This window comes from Stegodyphus dumicola, chromosome 1, assembly GCF_044657685.1.
Source record: "Stegodyphus dumicola isolate Sdum_Otavi_A_Nest chromosome 1, ASM4465768v1".
Lineage (NCBI taxonomy): Eukaryota > Metazoa > Arthropoda > Arachnida > Araneae > Eresidae > Stegodyphus > Stegodyphus dumicola.
In genome coordinates this window covers 292,014,256-292,034,164 of record NC_140768.1, presented here as the reverse complement: position 1 = coordinate 292,034,164, position 19,909 = coordinate 292,014,256, and the positions used below count along the sequence as shown (strand labels likewise).

The 19,909-nt window shown below is 30.2% G+C and overlaps 1 protein-coding gene across 1 annotated transcript in view; it reads right to left on the bottom strand.

Moving 5' to 3' along the window:
* Positions 1-19,909, bottom strand: part of LOC118181349 (nephrocystin-4-like) — a 109,117-nt gene that overhangs the window by 15,314 nt on the left and 73,894 nt on the right. The window contains exons 21-25 of the mRNA XM_035350476.2: positions 19,059-19,251; positions 15,621-15,701; positions 10,547-10,688; positions 9,537-9,643; positions 7,190-7,356 (exon numbers count right to left, since the gene is read on the bottom strand). Of these exons, the coding sequence (XP_035206367.1) occupies positions 7,190-7,356; positions 9,537-9,643; positions 10,547-10,688; positions 15,621-15,701; positions 19,059-19,251 (690 nt within the window). The remainder of the gene's footprint in view (positions 1-7,189; positions 7,357-9,536; positions 9,644-10,546; positions 10,689-15,620; positions 15,702-19,058; positions 19,252-19,909) is intronic.

The window sequence follows — 19,909 nt, the reverse complement described above, 5'->3', positions numbered from 1 at the left end:
AAATAAATCAAAAGATGAAAAAATAACAAATGATGACACAGTGTGGAAAAAACAAATTATTTCAGTAAATTCTCTTGGAAGTCTACCTCTTCAAAATATTTTGCAAAAAACAGCTGGGCCAAATACTTTTGCTAAAAGAAAAATAACTGATGAGAACACAAGTAAGACTTTTATAAATGAAATGACTTTATCAATGGAGACTTTTATTCAATGAAAAAATTCTGAATCATATACAGCAATACAAAAGTAAGACTTTTATCAACAGAGACTTTTATTCAATGAAAAAATTCTGAATCATATACAGCAATCCATTGAAACCAAGGCATGTCAAAAGTCGGAAAATCAAAAGTCGAACTTGTCACTTGATGAGCTAGAGTCTTTATTTTTCTATTCCATGCTTGTGGGACTTCGAATGCCAAACAATTTCCTGTTTTGATTTTAATCCAATTTTGGGGACCAAAATTCTCTAATGAAATAATGCCTAGAGACAGATTCTTCAAAATAACAAAATATTTGTGCTTTGACTTGAAGTCAATTTGACTGCAAATATTTCAAACTGATCCATTTGCTCCTACTTCAGAGGTACTGAATACCTTTATTGAGAACTGTTTATTGTATTGCAAAACAGATGAAAATGTTACAACTGATGAACAAATGTTCCTACAATGGCAAGATGATGCTTCATTCAGTATATGCTAAAACACCTTGTAGAGACATTAGGTAATTTTTGGAAGTAGGCAAGATGAAAAATTAGCAATCACCTTCGCCAGGAATCGAACCACGGACCTCTGGAATACCAGCTCAGCGTGCAGAACCATTACACCACAAAGGCACACCAGGAAAGTGGAAGAAATATCATATATACTTTGATTTTTAATGGGTGACTGGGTTTTTAGGGGGTCCAATCCATCATCCAACACCCTTTTAGTTCAGGTGCCACTGTAGAGATATTAGGTTGATTTGGAAGCAGGCAAGATGAAAAATGAGCAAATGCCTTCATCGGGAATCAAACCAAAGACCTTTGGAATACCAGCCCAGAGTACAGAACCACTACAGCATGAAGGCAGGCTAAGAAAGCACGAGAAATACCTTACAACCTGATAAATTCAGCATAAAATTTCAGCTTTTAGATTTCAGTTTTCAGTAGATGTTAAAAAAAAATACTTTGCAAATGAATAGCCTTATTTGAGCATTCGCAAGTATTTAAAAAAAAAAATACTTGCAAATGAATAGCCTTATAAAAATGAAAGCAGACCAGTTGAAGAAATCGTTGGGGAGCATGTCCTTTATCAATTTATTGAGCCCTTTTATATTACCAAACAAAATATAACTAGGAATTTTTTTTTTCTTCTTTGAAATACTTAGAGGTAATTTGAATGTGCAACAATATTAGTAGTAAACAAAAGAATTCTTACACAAAATAAACTTAAGACACAGGAATTGCAAAAAAGAACTGTACATAGCATAAAAAAACTCTCATTAAGAAATTTTACATAAAAGAATTTTTGCCTTATATCCTTGCATAAATAATTAGTAAATAACATATATTCTTCAGAAATATTTTATTCGAATTACATATAAAATATTGGATATTTATAAATGTAAATTTTTATAAGTGCAAAAAATACCAACTGTTCTAAATTATCTTAAATGTGAAAAGCACCACCTATTATAAATTTTTGTAAAAGGCATCAGCTATTCTAAATTTCAGTAAGTGCAAAAGGCACCAACTATTCTAAATTTCTGTATATGTAAAAAGGACCAATTCTAAATTTTTCTATAAATTTTTATGTGAAAGTCACCACCTGTTCTAAATTTTGTAATTGTGTAAGGAGGGCTCTGCAGTGTACTGCAGTCTATAATTAGGGCAGTTGCACTGTAGCTACATTACCTTATGGTTAAACACGGGGTGTCCACTGCACTTTAGCCTGACCTAATACATTGGTCACCTCGAAAGACAATTATACTATTATAATTGCCAAGATATTAAATCCATTACAGCTTTATATGATATTTAATTTATTAGTTCTAATAAATTAAAGGAAAAGGGAGAAAGATCTATGCAATGTTTAATGATGAAAATCAGAACCATACATAGGTGTAGCTAGAGATTTTGGGTCCTTAGGGAAAACTTAAAATAAATTCATTTAGTGCGAAAACAAGTTACTACTACTTGCGCAATTGCTGCAAAGTAAGTTAATAATAATTTATTTACTAAATATGGCCACAGTATGTTTACTGAAAATTAAATGAAGATTTAATGTACCTTGGCTGTCAGTCTCCTATCACTACATATAATAAAAGAAAGAGTCTGTCTGTGTGTGTATGCCTTTCGTTCGCGCCGAGCGTAAGCTAATAGACCCACAGCTACGAAATTTGGTACATAGGTGCATCTAGACAAGAGCCAGTGCATCTCGAAGCGATTTTTTCGAAATTAGAATTAGCATTTTTTAAATTTTATGTTTTGTGACGAAATCGCGTCATTTTGAGACATAATAAGCTATAGGAAATCGAGATTTTACTCTACACACCCCATTTTCACATTGTCATGAAACGTAGGCATTTAGCTATTTTACGAACTTAAAATAATTTTGTGTTTCAATAAATCGAATAAAAACGAATTTATTTAACAAAGGGAGCTTAACACTTTTTCAACGGGATTTTTTCTAAAAACGTTTATTTTTAAAAATGTACAGTTTATTTTTCTTTGATTTTTGAACACGTTAAACTTTCATCCTTGCGACTTACAAAAAGAATTTTGGAAAAATTATAATATTTAGTATTTTTAAAAATTTTTTTAAATGAAGCTTCCGAATACACTTCTCACATCTTTAAAAATGTGATTTTGGCAACAATTTTCCTGTCTTACTGTTGTTGATAGATTTTTGATGAAATCGTATCATTTTGAATAGTTTCATTCTTTTAGAAATATGGGTTTGGCAACAATTTTTCATCGTATTTCTTATGTCGCTGTTTTTAAGAGATTGGCATATTTCATTGTCATTTTTACATATATAATACATTTTTTAATATATATATATATATAAAGTTGTTCTGCAGAGTAAAATTCTGAGCGGAATTTTATGTTTTTTGAGTTGCTTTCATGTTATTTTTTTTGCTTATATCACTGTTTGTAAGATACTGAAAAGTTTTGCATGATTTTTTTTTCTTCAATGGAAAGTTGGTAATTTTTTTATTAGGATAATTAATATTTCTATTAAGGGATATAGCTTACTTCATTGTATTTTTTTTCCTCTTGAAAATATAAGATAAAATATCATTAATTATACTTTGCTTTTCAGAATTTTTTGTTTTTTATATTCTTTTATGTTATTTATTGCTCATTTCACTGTTTTTAAGATATTGAAAAGTTTTGAGTTTTTTTTTTTTTTTTTTTTTTTTAGGAAACAAAGTTCTTAACCTCCTTTATACCATTTGAGTTCTTAAGATTTTGCAAAGGGAAGTTGGTTAACTTATTTATTAGGATAATTAATATTTGTATTAATGGATATTGCTTATTTCATTGTAATTTTGTTATACGTAATAACTTTTTTTTATGAAGTTGTTCTGCAGAGTAAAATTCTATGCAGTTTTTAAATTTAATGTTTGGTGTTCCCTTCAGCCATTTTTCCGGTACATTTAAAAGCCAGACGAAGGCTGGCAGCAAAGATGCTAGTTCATTATAGATCAACATTTCTAAGCTATCAAAATTCCTGCTGTTTATTACTTCTAAGTGTGTTTGTATTACATGTCTGTCTTTGAGTGTCATCTTTCTAACTATGCAGTAAAGCCTCTTAAAGTTATAATGCAAAGAACCATCACCAATCTGTTGCAATTTTCTTTCACCAAGTCATCTTATTACATATATATATAGTAACTAGCTTCATTAACGGAGTTGATATGAGACTGTGTGATAGCTGGAATAAAAGGATAAACTTTAAAATATAAAAGGTAAATTTTTTTTTTATTGGAAACATATTCTAACTATATACAATACAACATTTTGCATTTTGTTATCCAGGCTATATATGTGCAAATTTTTCAAATTTTCTCTTCAAGAGCAAGCTATGTATTGCTGTCCATGAGAAAAGCAGGAGTCTTTGAGGTTGATACCGCAATGCTTTCCAGTTTGTCTTGCACTTTGTTAATTGTAAAACTATAGCATAATTTGATTGGAAATTGCATTATTTTAAACTGGAATGGCAGTATAGTAGATATCAGTGGTATTCTGGGAATAAATACTGTATGTCCTTTGTCCTTTCTAGTCATAAGTTCAGCTTCGATGATGTTATTCGATAACTGTTTGACGACCACCCTTGTTCCATTACATAATTTTGGTGAGTTGAGATTTCTGAGTAGTATCATCAGGGATCCAATTTTCAGTTAAAGGCAGTGTAATGACATTCCTGGTACTTGCATTGAGTTAAAAAATTCTGTAGGGAAGTTAACATTTTCTTCAACATTTACCATCGCGACAACTGATTTGTATATTCTCTCTTACACACTTTATTTTTGATTTATATTCAGTTACTGTATCCCTTCTATTACTCACACTTCACTGTTTGTTTTTATTTACTCACTGTACATCACTGATAAGAAACAGACATTCGAACCTACAACAGATTTTGCTTTATATACCCCTACCAATGGGTAGCCCTACCCATATAAAAAAGGCTTCGAATGGTCCACAATGTTCCAAAACATTCCACAATATTAGAGAGTGTTCTGGAATGTTCCACAATGATCTGGGATGTTTTTCAAACCATTCATGAACATTCCAGAATGTTCCAAGATGTTCTGGAAATTTCTAGAGAGCAAAACTTCCAGCCCTTAATGTCTCCAAAAGCACGTCCTTCAGGCCAAAATGAGAACCTTCTTCATGGATGGGGCACAGAGGGCACACCCTATAACCACCTTGATCGTTTTGGGACTTGTTTCCGAATTTTAGCAGCATGCACATTGTACACTTACTTTTATAATATATAGTGATTATGAGTAAATTAAAAAGCCTAAAACTTGTGCTAAAGCTGCTAAGGAATAAATTAATAATTTATTATTAGAAAAAGTATTTTATATATTATCGCCAAGGAAGAGAAATTCAATTAAAGCCATGAATTATTAAAAGAAAAACAATTTACTTAGTATTCTAATTAGTATTTTAAAGCAATAAAATCTAACCCTCTATTGCACTAAAAGCCATTTAAAATCTGTAAAGAAAAATCCTGAATAGCAAAAATACCAAATTCAAAAGAAAAAAGTTTAAATACAAAAAAAGTAATTAATGTAACTGATCAACTAAGTGAGAGTGTTTTGTTTTTTTCCAAGTAAGGTTTAAATTATATTTGTTAGAGCTAGATTATTAGTTAACAAACTCAATAGAAAAAAAATTAGTCCATTTAAGCCCCCCCCCAAAACCTGTCATAAACTAAACAAAAGTGAGTTAAATATTGGTTTCAATTTAAGTTATTCATTAAGAACAGCATTAAACTAGATCCTTACTTAAGAAAAAATATCCCCCTCCCACTCTCATATTTAAACTTCAAATCAAAAGTAATACATTTGCAGCACTTTTTTTTACCTGTTCTTCTTTTTTTACTGCTTTTAAGATGGATTTCAGTTAAAGCTTTCAGAGCATCACCATACTGTAATTTTTCTGCATTTAATGAAGTAACCCTGCCTGACCAATAAGTCAGTTTTTTTTAATAGATATTTCTCAGCTGGATGCAAAATTTTAACAAATACGAACCATTTATACTTATTTACACAGAATAAATATATATCTTGTAATATATTAAAAAAAATGATGTAATTTCTTTACAGCCACGTACAGTATCATTATTGATGCAGTTAAATTGTGAGATGAGCAATGAAAAAAAGTAAAAGGCTGAATTAAAGGAAGATGCATTTACCTAGTTTACCAAAATTTGTTCTAAATTATAACCAGTACATTGAATTAATTCATTTTATACAGTAGATCTCAAATATTGCACATTTCATACTGGTATTTCAAAAAAATTTGTTTTGAAACATTCTCATATTTACTTAATAATATAGCATGTGATAAAAAATTGCCATTATAACTGTTACTTATATCTTCTCTATGCCCACAAAAGGTTACTTCAGTGGATAAAATAGTTTTTTGTTCAGACTTTTCAATTTTACTGGCAGGGGAAATATGTACTGAAGAAGCTTTTTATGAGTATGACATTTTAGTAACAAAGTTATTCTAATTTTGACAACTTTTTCCTTTCTGATGCCCATTCTTCCTTTTTGGCAGGGGCGTAGCTATAGGGGGGCAAGGGGGGCATCTTTCCCCGGGCACAGAATCCAAGGGGCACCAAACTGATATTGTGACATTTTAGAATTAAATGTTTTTCATCCTTGGCAAGCAGTAGGGGGCGTGAAATCTTCAGTTGTCCCTGGGCACTGAAAACCCTAGCTACGACTCTGATTTTTGGGTCTGATTCTTTTGTTTTATGTTATCCATTTCAATTAATAATATATATAGTATTTTGTCAATTATTATAATTACTTTAATATTTCTTCAGATTTTTATTTTCCAATCAATAACTAATAAAGCAGTTCTTAAGAGTTTGCATAACTAAATAACTGACAGAACATGGACACTTAGCTATCCCGGTTGCCCCTTTCATCAAATGAGTATACACAATCTAACCCAAAGTAGCATATTGCTATACATAGGCTAGTTTGGGTTAGTGACAGAAATTTTTTGCGGTGCTTCAACACCTTCTTAAACTAAAATATAAAAACAAAGAAATACGAAATAGTTATCATAAACAAAACTGGCTAGTTTTAGTTAGACTGTGTATTTATATTTGTTTACTATGCTACTATACTATACTGCAGATAGGCTAATATGTGCAGACAAAAGAATTCGTTGCACAGCACTGGAATTAATGACAAACAAGAAAGGTTACTGTGGAATTCAATTTTATTTCTAATTTTAATACTACTTGAAAAGAGATTATAAAACACTTATAACATAATTCACTCATAAAAATTTTTAATTAAATCTGTGCATATAAAATATCAAATATGGATTTGGCAACAAATTGCTTTTCAAATATTCAAAAATAAAAAAAAAATAATGGGCCCTTACTTATTGCCTAATCTTACCTACCTATAGCTAAACAACTGATATCATATTATTAGTAGTAAAAAAATATACCTGATTAACAAAGACGATCGCATCAGCTGCCCAGCTATGCATGTCAAATCAATCCTTTGAAGAGGACAAATTGAAACAATCCATGTTTGCACTGAAACAATCTGATATTTATCTTTATAAATGAAGATATAAAACTCTCGACATTTACCAGAAGCTTTAGTAGGTGCCTGAAATAATAAGATAACAATAAATAAATAAAAATAAATTAACAATTACTGCTGAAGTGATTTCCTTTTTAGATTTGGATTTTGCATCAAGAGTTAAAGAACCTGTAAAGAAACTTTAAAATCATAACCTCTACAAATAGTTAATGATAATTTTGCTTTTGGAAAGTCTGAAATGACAAGTAGTCTGACTGAAGTAAGTATTAACTATTTTCACATTTAATTATTCTTCATCACTGAACAAAAAAATATAACACACTTTATATTACAGAAATTTGAAATACTGATATACACTGCTGGCCATTAAAATTCCAGCACTAGAAAAGAATGGTCTGATGAACGTCAAAATTTAGATGCATTTAGATGATGCAGGAGGGAGAAACAACATCTGAAGCACTGTATAAAAGAAAAATTGTTAGTGGATTTCTCACTAAAAAAGTGCTTTGTAAGGTTGGAGTTTCCTCAGAATATCATCTTATGTGTCAAATAAGAAGAGGAAATGATTACCAGCAAGTTTCGAAATTCGATACAGGCAGGATCTTTGCCTATCAAAATGTAGATTATTGTTACATGATATCGCTAGTCGCACTAGTCGACATTCAACTACTATCATGCGGATATGGAATTAATGGATTGCTGAGAATCATACTGAACAGCATGCAGGATCTCAATGCTCTCCCATGACTAACGCCAGAGAGGATAGACATATTATGAGGTCAGCTCTGCAAAATGTATGACCACATCACGGACCATTAGTCAGGAAATGGGCATGTTTGCAGCATGCCCAGTATCAGCTTATAAGGCGCATCGACATTTGCAGCAGCGTGGAATATCAGCAGGGTGACCCTTACTTTGGCTTCCCTTCACAATGCAGCATAGAGCAAGATGGTGAATCTGGTGCACCAAATGACAAAGCTGGGTACAGGCGTGACAGGGTCACCTTTTCAAACAAGTCCTGATTCTACGTGCAGTATTCCGATGGCCGTATACGTGTCTGGAGTATCCGAGGAGACCGCATGTCACCTGCTTGAATTCGATATTGGCACAGGGGCCCTGCACCTGGTGTGATGGTTTAGACAGCCATTGGGTACACGATATGCACATCTCTAGTTTAAATCGATGATATTTTGAACGTAGATGGGTACATTTCTGACATCTTACGTCCAGTGGTTGTGCCCTATCTTGAAGGCTCCTAAACACCATGTTCCAACAAGAAAATGCAAGACCACATTTTGCACATTGTGTTCTGATCTCCCTCGATGTATTCGATTGCTGCTCTGGCCTGCACGTTCTCCAGATCTGCCACCCATTGAAAACATCTGGTCATAGGTTGCTGAGAGACTGGCCCGCCACCCCTCTCTAGTTAATACAGTTGATGAAAAGTGGCATAGATTTGAAGCAGCATGGAATGACTTGCCTATTTCTGTCATCCAAGTCCAGTTTGACTCCATGCCTAGTGGAGTAAGGGTCGTTTTAGCTGCCAGGGGTGGCAGTTATTTCTACTAATTTTGCACCCCTGTAAACCTTGTAAATGCTTACAAATTTAATCATTTTGGCTTCATGCTATACAGTTTACATGAAATAAATATATTTTTTATATTTGCTTTCCTTCATGGTGTAGCAATTTTAATGGCTAGCAGTGCAGATACTACATTTCTGCATCAATCACCAAATATTCCTATCAAGGATTATTTTCAAATAACATAAGCTGCCTGAATTCGATTGGGCATGCCATTTAATGAATGACAGCAACATACTAAAAGAAATAGTATCAGCTAGCCCAAGTAACACAAGAAGAGGAAGACCTAGACTTCAATGGATAGATGCTGTAGAAGAGGATTGTTTAGTCCTTAAAACTAAGAATTGGAGGAGTATGGCTGCTAGTAGAGGTGGCTGGAAATGTCCAGTTCAGGAAAACATGGCCCACCCTGGGCTGTCATGCCATGGTTGATGGATGATGATGATATTCTTCCTTATATTCATGTATAAAAATGGCATTTAACTTCTATGGTTTTACTAATTCATATAATTAAGCTTCTGAGAGTTATAAAATTAACAGTCATACTAATACTCATTTATATGCACACAGCTAATACTAATAATTAAAGTAACTAAACCTTCCCAATTTATAAAAAGTAATATCTGTGTAAGTAACTTTAGGTATACAGATTTATAAAACAAACCTTAAGGTGTACATTAACATCTCCTTCCCAATCTTGAGACTCCTGTATGGTACAAGAAACTTCTGAATCTGATGACAGCACAATAGTTTTAGTACCAACAATACCATCTGCACAGAGAAAATATATATTTAACTACTCTAAATGTGCATTAAATTTAAAGAAACTGATATAATGAAACATTAATTAATTTATTTAATATCATTGAACAAAACAAATGCACATGTTTTTCAGTAATCTATATTAGTGGTGGGCAACTTCTGCATTTTAAATGAGACGATAATCATTTAAAATGCATACTGCATCCATAGACTAAAAAATATGCTTCATTCAAAAATATGCTAGATTGTGTCAACTTATATTAACTAACTTGTTGATATTCACTCTTGGCATTGAAACTTCAAACAAAAACTTTTCTAATGGTAAACAAATTCGGAATAACTTAATATTTTACTTTATGGTAGAGATGCATAAATTCCGATAATTTATCAATTTAACAAAATTTTTCATTGTCTGATGTTTTACATATTTGTCAAAGCAATGCCATTTTGTTTTTGATACACGAAGACATCTAGTAGAACAGAGATAAATTATCTTATCAGAATTTAAATAAATTAATTCACAAAAATAAATAAATAAATAAAAATAAAGAAGCACCCAAATAGCATTTTTTCTTCTAATAATGAAATATGAAATTAGCATGAAATTATAAAAGAAAAAATAATATCTCTATTTCCATTTTAATCATTGTACAACTCAGCTGCCTTAAAATGACTGGTACAATTTTAATTTTTTATGCAATATTAAGCATAGTTATGCAATTATAATTAAAACAGTCTTAAATTTAAAGTTTTATATATTTTAAGTCTATAATTCATTTAATCCTGCTCAGATGATTCACATCTGATAAAGCACAAGTCATTTAATTTTTGACTGAAAACAAACCATAAGGCTGAGGATTTTACAGAATTTACAGAATAATTTATAAAAGAGAAAAAAAATAGTAATAGTACCTGTATTTATTCTAATGCTTTTCTTAAACACAGAGTGTTCCATGGAAAGGAATTTAAAAACATGGGTAAATGATGGAGGAAGAGGCTGGATTTTTAAATTTAACAATGCAAGAAGTGTTTGATCTTCAGTAACAAAGCGTATCTATAAAACAAACATTCATGAAATAAGTTACATTCATAGTCAATACTTTTTTTAAAGACCAAGAGCTCAGTTATTTATTTCTTTCTAAGTTTATATCATTCCACTGCAGAGTAAATCAAAATATAAAAAACATAATAATGCATTTGAAGATAACAGAAATAATTTTTAACAGTAAAAATTCTCATATACAATAAATTATATATATACATATATATGGGTGTGTGTAAAAATTCTCATATAAAATAAATTATATATATATGTGTGTGTTTATTAAAAATGATATAATGATACTAGATGATACCCGCCTGCTTTGCTGGGCACACTATCTATTTGAATGTGAACCTAGACTTCTTATATGGATCAAATGTCTAATTTTGAATTGATAATCAATGTAATTTTTTTTTTAATTTAAAGTAGGAAAATCTGTCATACGCAGATTTTTCCATCATCCATGTGGCCCTGTGTATTGGGATGCGTTCCCATTATTTAGGGTGGCGGGACCCACAGTAGGCCTACACCACAAAAAATTGCCAACATAAAACTAAGGTTTATATATATTGTCGCGTAGATGAGGGGATTCTACAAATAAACAGGCAAGTACTCAAGTCTAAACTCAAGACTTTTATTAACTCGAACTGAATGAAGAGCTACTCATATAAAACTGGTTTTTCGCTACAATATTTAACTGTTATCAAAAGTTTCATGAAAATAAATGTTATTATCTTTGTTATCAAATTTTTTAATCAATTATAATTATTTGTCCTTGATTTTTTATGTATGGCAATCTTTATAAATAACAACAACATTTTTATTTTTCATCACAATAATTTATTTCTCTTAATTATAACATTTATTTTCATGAAACTTATGATAACAGTTAAATATAAATGTTATTATTAAGCTTATCATTTAAATGTTGTTTCATAGGATAGATGGAAGTTATTTACCAATTTAATAATTTTAAAGGAAAATGCATTCATTGGCAACATTGTATTTCATATCTAGTTTTGGCAACAATAAAAGAAAATTCTGAACTTGTATTTGAAAACCAAATGTATGAGAAACTTCTACTGTATAACAAAAATCCATTTTGGGCATGATTTACATAAAATCTGTTCTTAGTGCTTGTCTACATCATGGAATAAGTAACTATGCAAAATTTCAAGTCAATCGGGTGTACAGTTTTGGAGATCTCATGATGAGTCATTAGTATTTCGCTTATATATATATATTTGCATCTTTTGCTGCATCATCATTTGGGGGCGAGCCTAACGAAAGACGTAAATAAATAAAGTAGCCTGTTAAAGCCTAAAAATTATCTTAGAAAAGCAATAACCTATAAACACAATCAAAGTAATCTCTGTCTTTATCAGTCCAATCCTTACAGATTGAAGTAAGCAGTGCAAAAATTGAAGCATTAAAAAAAAGAGAGAGAGAAGAAAGAGAGACATATTAAAATAATTGCAAAACAATAAACAAATTTTAAAAAATTGAGTGGATTGAATCCAAAAACAAAACTTGCAAAAATAATAATCTAACACTTGAAAAAACAAAACCATATGCAAAATTTTAATCAGAAATTGGAAAAACCAAATTAAATACAAATTTTGAAAATATACAGGTCAGTTTAAAAAATAAAAATAAAAGCATAATTCATAAAAGTGCACAAAAGCTTAAAAATCTAATACAATTTCTTTTATTTAAGCTGACCAAGTCCAAAAACACGTAAAACAGAAGTAATCCAACATAAACAAAAGTTTTAAAAAAAATGCTAATTTGATCTAAAAATATTAAATATAATATAAAAATAAGAATTAGATGAGTAACTTCTTAAAATCTGTAACACAAGACCAACACAATTTTTTAATGACAAAATATATTTATTTACTCCTGTATAGTAGCAAAGCTTAAAAACGTGTGTTGAGATAAACTACAAATGTAAAATGGTAAAACTCAGTAAAAATAATTAAAAAACCTTATATTGCAGAAGCAAAAGAAAAATTTTGGGGGGGGGAGGGGGGAATCAACAAGTTAGATAGTTTACAAATCCCAAAACTGCCAGTTTGTGTTTAAGTGAAGTATAATTTGCTGGAAAATGAATCTCAAAATCATCTCAGTTTCATTTAAAGAGAAGTATTCACTTACTTCGATTCACTGAAAGAAAAACGTTGTAGAGGTTATTACATTTAATGCAATAAGCTGTAGTGTTTAAATAATATTTTTTTTTACTTATAATACATGACAATAAAAATTTTTTTTGAAAAAGTAAAAATTTTTTTAAAATTGTGAATAATATATATACCATAAAATTAAAATGCAGTAAGGGCTGTGTCAAGTAAACTGAGAGCAAAGTTGTGAGCAACCTTAAGGACCTTAAGGAATGTAAATGTAAACCTTAAGGAATGTAAAACAGGACTTTAGAATAAATGTTATAAATTAAAGCTAACCTAAAAAGAAAACAAAGGCAGAAAACAAAAGAAGTTGTCAAATGTTACAGAATATGAAACTCACCCAAGAGGGCTTCCTTGATACTTGAAAGCTGAAGTAGGTATATTTTGTTAATACAAGAGATAAAAAACTATTAGACAGTCTAATCTCAAATTATAATTAAAGTTAGAATTTGACAAGAATGCATAATTCAACTGTGTTAAGTGCATCCAAACTATACTGCCGTAATGGTTTAGGTATAGCTTATCATGAAAACAGCAGTTCAGTAGTGAAAATAATTCTTAGATTAACAGTTGTATTTTAGCTAGCTGTGTTGTTTTTTCCCTGATGAAATTATGTGGAATTTTACTATCTTTTAGAATTTTTAATTAATAAACTAAGCTCTTTTGCAAAATCATTGTTGCTATTGCAAATATTTTTTATTATTTTTGTTTGATTAATAATAGTATTAGCAATAATTTTTCTGGAGATATTGGAATTCCAATTAATTATTTAACTGTTTCAAAATTGTAGGTCTTCTTTTATCAAATTGTGTAATATGATATTAAAGAACTTTTTGTGCGCCCAGGTAAATTAAAAGGCATACCAAATCAGACACAGTAATGCATAGACTGTCAGAAGTTGAAAATTCATTGACAAATTCATACCTCTTTACAATCGCTTCCTGATGTTTCTCAAAGATTTGAGCACATTTGCCTTGACATTGTGAGACCTTTCAGAGGGATTAACTCATTCTGTCACCTTTATAAGTCATTTTTCTCAATAGCATGAAGTGATACATGTGCAGGATATTACAGCCGACATAGGCACTCAGACAATTGTTACAGATTGAATCCAAAAAATTATAGCTATGGACCAGGGATGACATTGAATCTCATTCAATTCCTTCTCTCAAAAAGATTTTAGGAATTCACAACATTCAAACTTCCAACATTCAAAACAAAACAAAAAAACTAAAATCCTTACATCACCCATCTAGCAATGGACTAGTTGAACAATTTCACTGAGCTTTAAAGTGTCATCCTAACACATGCTAAACAAAAACTTACTGACAGTCCTTTTTATCCTCCACTCAGCTTTCAAAGAGGAATTGCTGGTACTTCTGAGATGCTCTACGAAATAACTTTGTTAATATCAGGAGAATTGTTACAGGCCTCTAACTACTTGTTGCAAATGGATCCTGCAGTTTTCCTCCAGCAGGTGTGCAACATTATGCAGAAATTATCTCCTACTCCTACTTCTGCACAAATTAAACCTTTCTGTTTTATGCACCCCAGAGACTTGCGCTCACATTTTTGTGCACAATAATATAGTAAGAGCACCACTGACACAGCCATTTAATGTTTGCTATCACATTATCAAATGGACTGATCAGCACTTCACCATTCTGATAAATGAAAAAGAATATGCTATTGAAATTGACTATTTGAAGCCAACTTTCACTACTCAATATAAATTATCCCCGACTCCTCCAGTTATTCCTAGTGACAGCTTACCACTCTGGTTACTCCGAGTGACAGTTCGCCAACAGCACCAGTTATTCACAGCGATAGTTCAACAACCTAGACCATTAATTTAGAGGGGTCATCACGCAAACTACTATTTTTACCACTGAAGAAAAATACTCATTCTGGTAAACTAGTGAGATTTAATCCTCATTACGCAAGATGTGGCAGTACCTATAGTACTTGAGGGGGAATACTGTGATGGTTTAAAAATAACTAACTTCTGAACTCTTACTTGATTATTTAACTGCATTATTTCATATACCTAAAACTGTAACTTTAATTAAAAAGAAACTGTATGTAACTAACTACAACCATATCTGTATATCAGTACGACAGTTACACTTATGTTAGCATGTCTCCTTTTTGTAACTTGTTTTTGTTAACTATAAAAGTTGTCATGTTGTGAAGACAGCTACTGATTTATTTTATGAAGTTAATTACATCTCTTCCACTATAATTAACATGTGTTATAACCTAATACACTAGAATGGTGAACCTGATATGAAGATTATAAAAAAAAATTAAGAGATTCTCTTAGAGAAATGGGTCATGTTCCCATGACAAACAAATTAAAATACTTCATAAAAAAGATTCGCAAACACACACAAAGAAACTGGATTTAAAAATCTTAATGTTACAATCTATATTTTTATTAAAATTAAATAAATATAGAGAAAAATTAATACTTTTTACTACAGGCACAATCTTTTTAATAAGACACAACCTTTTTTTTTCCCCCCTTCTTTTTTTTTTTCCCACGTTTATATGCATGATAATCCTTCTGTGGTGACCACTGTATTATTTAGTCCTGTCTAAGTTTTATTTGAAAAAATCTTTGCAATAAACACATTAATCAAACGTCCAGTAAATTATTTAGAAATAATTAAAATATGGATCAGAAAATTTGAAGCTATATGATCTTACACTGAATTACTGCACAAGGAATATTTAAAATGCATGCTAAATTAAGGCTTACCTTAACATACCGGATTTCTAAACTATTAGATACAGGAACCGAAGCTAACATATCTGAAGAGAAATGGTGACCAGAAGTGGCCTGAAAGAAACAGTTGAAATCTAATTAACACATTAAAAATCTTTACACACACACACACAAAAAAAAAAAAAAAAAAAAAAGAGAGAGAGAGAGAGAGAGAGAGAAATGAATAAGAGAATGAAAATTTATTGTTGAAACTTAAGAATAAATGCAAAATAAAATGACAAAAATGCACAAATAATAAAGTCAATATTGCTTGGAATTACAAATAATGTGATTAATTTTACATGCGAATTTTTAACATGCAATTTATGTGAATTTTTAATATGCGATTTTATGTGCATATTTTAATATGCAATTAAACTCGTTAAATCTATGTCAAGAAAAGTTTTAATTTCATTTAAGTAAACAGAAAATTCATCAATGTTCTTGACTAATAATTGTTAATTTTAATTTTTTATCCAATTAAAAACATACATTGCGCTTATTTACCAAAAATGTAAAATAGATTATATTAAGAAGATAATGAGTTATATATACATATACTATATATAGAGAGAGAGAGAGAGAAAGCAGACGTGCAACACACAGCCCACAATTGCTCTTCAAAATATCATTAAATTAGGTCAATTAATTGCTTACATCTGCACAACAAATGCTCGTAATAGTAATGAATAATTTTGTAAAAATTCTTATTTTCACAATTTTTTAAACTTTGCATTTTAACTGTCATTGTTTGCTAGCAGTCAGTGGTCAGTGGCTTTATTGTTCTTCTGACTCTTCTGCTGCTGTTAGTTTGTTCATGTTCACTGTTCTGTAATTGTTGTTGTTCTAAAACTGTTGTTGTAGGTAGTTACTACTTTCTATGCTATATCAACCTGTGGTTTCACTTTCATACATTTGTGAATCTGTGACCAAGCACTAACTAATTAAGATGGCTTCATCATAGAAGAGAAAAATAGTTGCTGAGAGTCATATATTTCTAGAGAAGAGGACTTAGGATTATTTGTTTGTAATGCAAAAGGAAAACCCTCTTTGTTTCATATGTTGGGACACTATTTCAGTCTTGATGGAATACAACTTAAAATATATATATATATATATATATATAACTATCTGAAACATGTTAATTACAACAGTTATAAAAAAGGTCAACTGAGAATATATAAGATACAAAATTTGAGATACAGTATATCTGTACAATTGATGCTGTACTGCAAATATAATGATGCAGCTAACATCATTGTTTGTGCAAGCTTAATAATTAATAAAAAAATGTAAATCACTCAAAACCATATTCCAAAGGTAAGTTTGTCAAAGAATGCCTTATGGCTATCATGAAAGTGTGCCGTGTCACAACAAAGGCAATAAAAGTGAAAAGATAGTCTTTCTCATATAGTAATCAGACAAACTGATGAAATGGCCAGTGACATAAAATTAAAGATAAAACATATCTCATCAAAATTTGAAGCATTTTCCCTTACTCCTGATGAGAGCACAGACTATTGCTCAGATGGCTATATTTATTCACAGAATTGATGCCAACTTCAACTGCACAGAAGAACTGCTTGCTCTCCAATCAATGAAGGATCTTGTATCCTTCATTGGTTGGAGAAAGAGAAAAGATATCATTCAGGAAGTAAAAAATGCTTTTATAGATTAGATCTAAAGTGGGAAAAGCTAAGCATAATATCTACTGATGGAGCTCCATGAATAGTCGGACAAAACATAGAAGCTGTTGCCTAAATAAAATCAGAGTTACTTGATAACAAAACCAATACAAAAGTTTCCTCTGTGTTTCACTAATACAGAAAGAAAACTTGTGTGCAAAATCAATCAAACTTGTGGCATAAATTTCATTAAATTGAGGATACTAAACCACCATCAATTTCAAGAATTTCTTGCTGACATTCATTTTGAGCCTGAAGATCTCATGTTTTACTGCTAAATGTGTTGCCTACATAAAAGAAAGATGTTGAAAATTTTTTTATGATTTGAAAGATAAGGTATCTTTTCTGCTGTATGTGAAAAGAAAACCTATTCATGAGACAGAAAGCAAACACTGGCTGTGTGATCTTACTTTCTTAACGACATTACTAAAATATCTCAATGAACTCAATACTAAGTTACAAACTCAGGAACAGTGATTCATTATCATTTTACGAGGACATAACAAATCATTTCAGAATGAGCTTTAAGAAAGTCAATTAAGAGAAGGTAATATTTACCATTTTCCCATACCTGAGAACCACAAAATGATTCTGACTGTGAATTGTTTGCAGATGACTTGAAGTCTTTGAATCAAGAATTCAACATCAGGTTCAGTGATTTTAAAAATCAAGGAGTAAACATGCGAATTTTCTCTTCTCCGTTTGAAACTAGGACCACTTTCTTTAAAATCAGAATTAATTGAACTAGAAACAGCCTTGTTCTGAAGACAAAATCAAGAATACTACATTAACTGACTTTAATAAAAATTATTTCCCATGTGGCAAACGGGAAATCATTGCACAAACCCCTGATGACGATGCAGCAAAAGGTATAAATTTCATATTTCATTTTTGGTTTTGGCATGTTTTTCCCACTATTTCTTGCAGTTTGCTTATGTGCTTCTGTTTTTTTTTTGGGGGGAGGGGCACATGATTTATTCTGAATTGAATATGTGATGAATTTTAAATGTATGTCTTTTTGTTTTATTTTGCATTATTATCACCACATGTTGTTGCGAACATGCAACTGGATTAGGATTGAACTCCTTATTACTTTGTATATATATATATATATATATATACACATCTAAAGTTAAAATTAAATTGAAATTAAAGCAACACAATTCCTCAACAATATTAATAATTGCAACCATGGATAAGACACTGTATGTAAACATAACAAAATTAAAATAAAAATTCATCAGTGGAACAAACTTGAAAAATAAAAATGCAAAAAAGGAGAAAATATACAAAATTATAAAATTATAAAAATATAAAAATTAATCTCTTTTTACCAAAACTCTGATTCAGAACTCATCAGGGGGAAATAAATTAAAGTTTCAGGACTAGTTTAAAATTTTTTGGACTACTACTATTACTATGTTTCTTTATATATATATATATAATAGGAAGAAATATTGTAGCGAGCTTGCTAAAAAGTTACCAGGAGCTGTAGCTCCATGAAATAGTTCAATGCAGTATTTCTAAAATATTAACATAGAAGTAATTATATATGTACGGAGTAACTCATAAATATCATTGATGCATGCTTATATGCATACATAGTGATTACTGATTCATGTTTTATAGATACATATAATAATCTTGCATCAATGATTAAAACACTTTTTATAATAAACAGAAACTTTAGTAATAATGAGACAATGGTAGGCAGAATAAAGTAAAAAAAACTTCATAGCATAAATACTTTGAATAAATCCAATTGACTAGGCTGTGCTGTCAAACACTGGTAAGTGAAAGGCACATATACTTTTTCTCTTGGCTGAAGTAAAATCGATGATACTTGTTGATTATTATCACCATATGACAGAAAATCAACTTTTTGAGAAATGTTATGCATGTTTCTCAACATCTGCCACAGAGCAGAGTCAACCACCAAACTACAGTCAAAAGTTTAAAAAAAAAAAAAAATCAATAATATTTCCAGTGAATTGCAAATAAGCATTGAAGGCAGAGACTACATTTTTATGTACATCAATAAAAATAAAATGAAATTTATATTTTAAAAATAAAGGGAGAAGGATAAAAATAATACATAAATTTAAAATAAACTTAAAATACTTAAAATTTATATACTTAAAATTTTTAAGGTACACTGATGAACAAACATACATTAAAATTTTAAGTCTGTCAAAACATTCAATAATTTTTCAAAGAATTAAAACACATATTTTATGCATAAACTGAATTCATATATTCTGTAAGTTTCTTTCCTAAAGGCTACTGAAATGAAAATCTAGCTAAACAAAGATTAAATTTTAAAATTACTAAAATGAAAGTTAACTGGTATATGAATGCCTGTTACATTAATAATTTCTAATAAACAAATATGCACATTTTCTCCCTTTTTTCATGCATTAATTATTAAAATTCAAATTCACTGGTATATTACATTTACTGTATTAAAAGTTATGAATTACAAATGTGCAATTATTTTTCTCTTTCTGCTTATGTTAACCATTTTACATAATACTAAAGAGAACTCTTAAGTTCAGTTACCTCTGTATTAATTAATAATATTTGTATTTGTATTGTGTT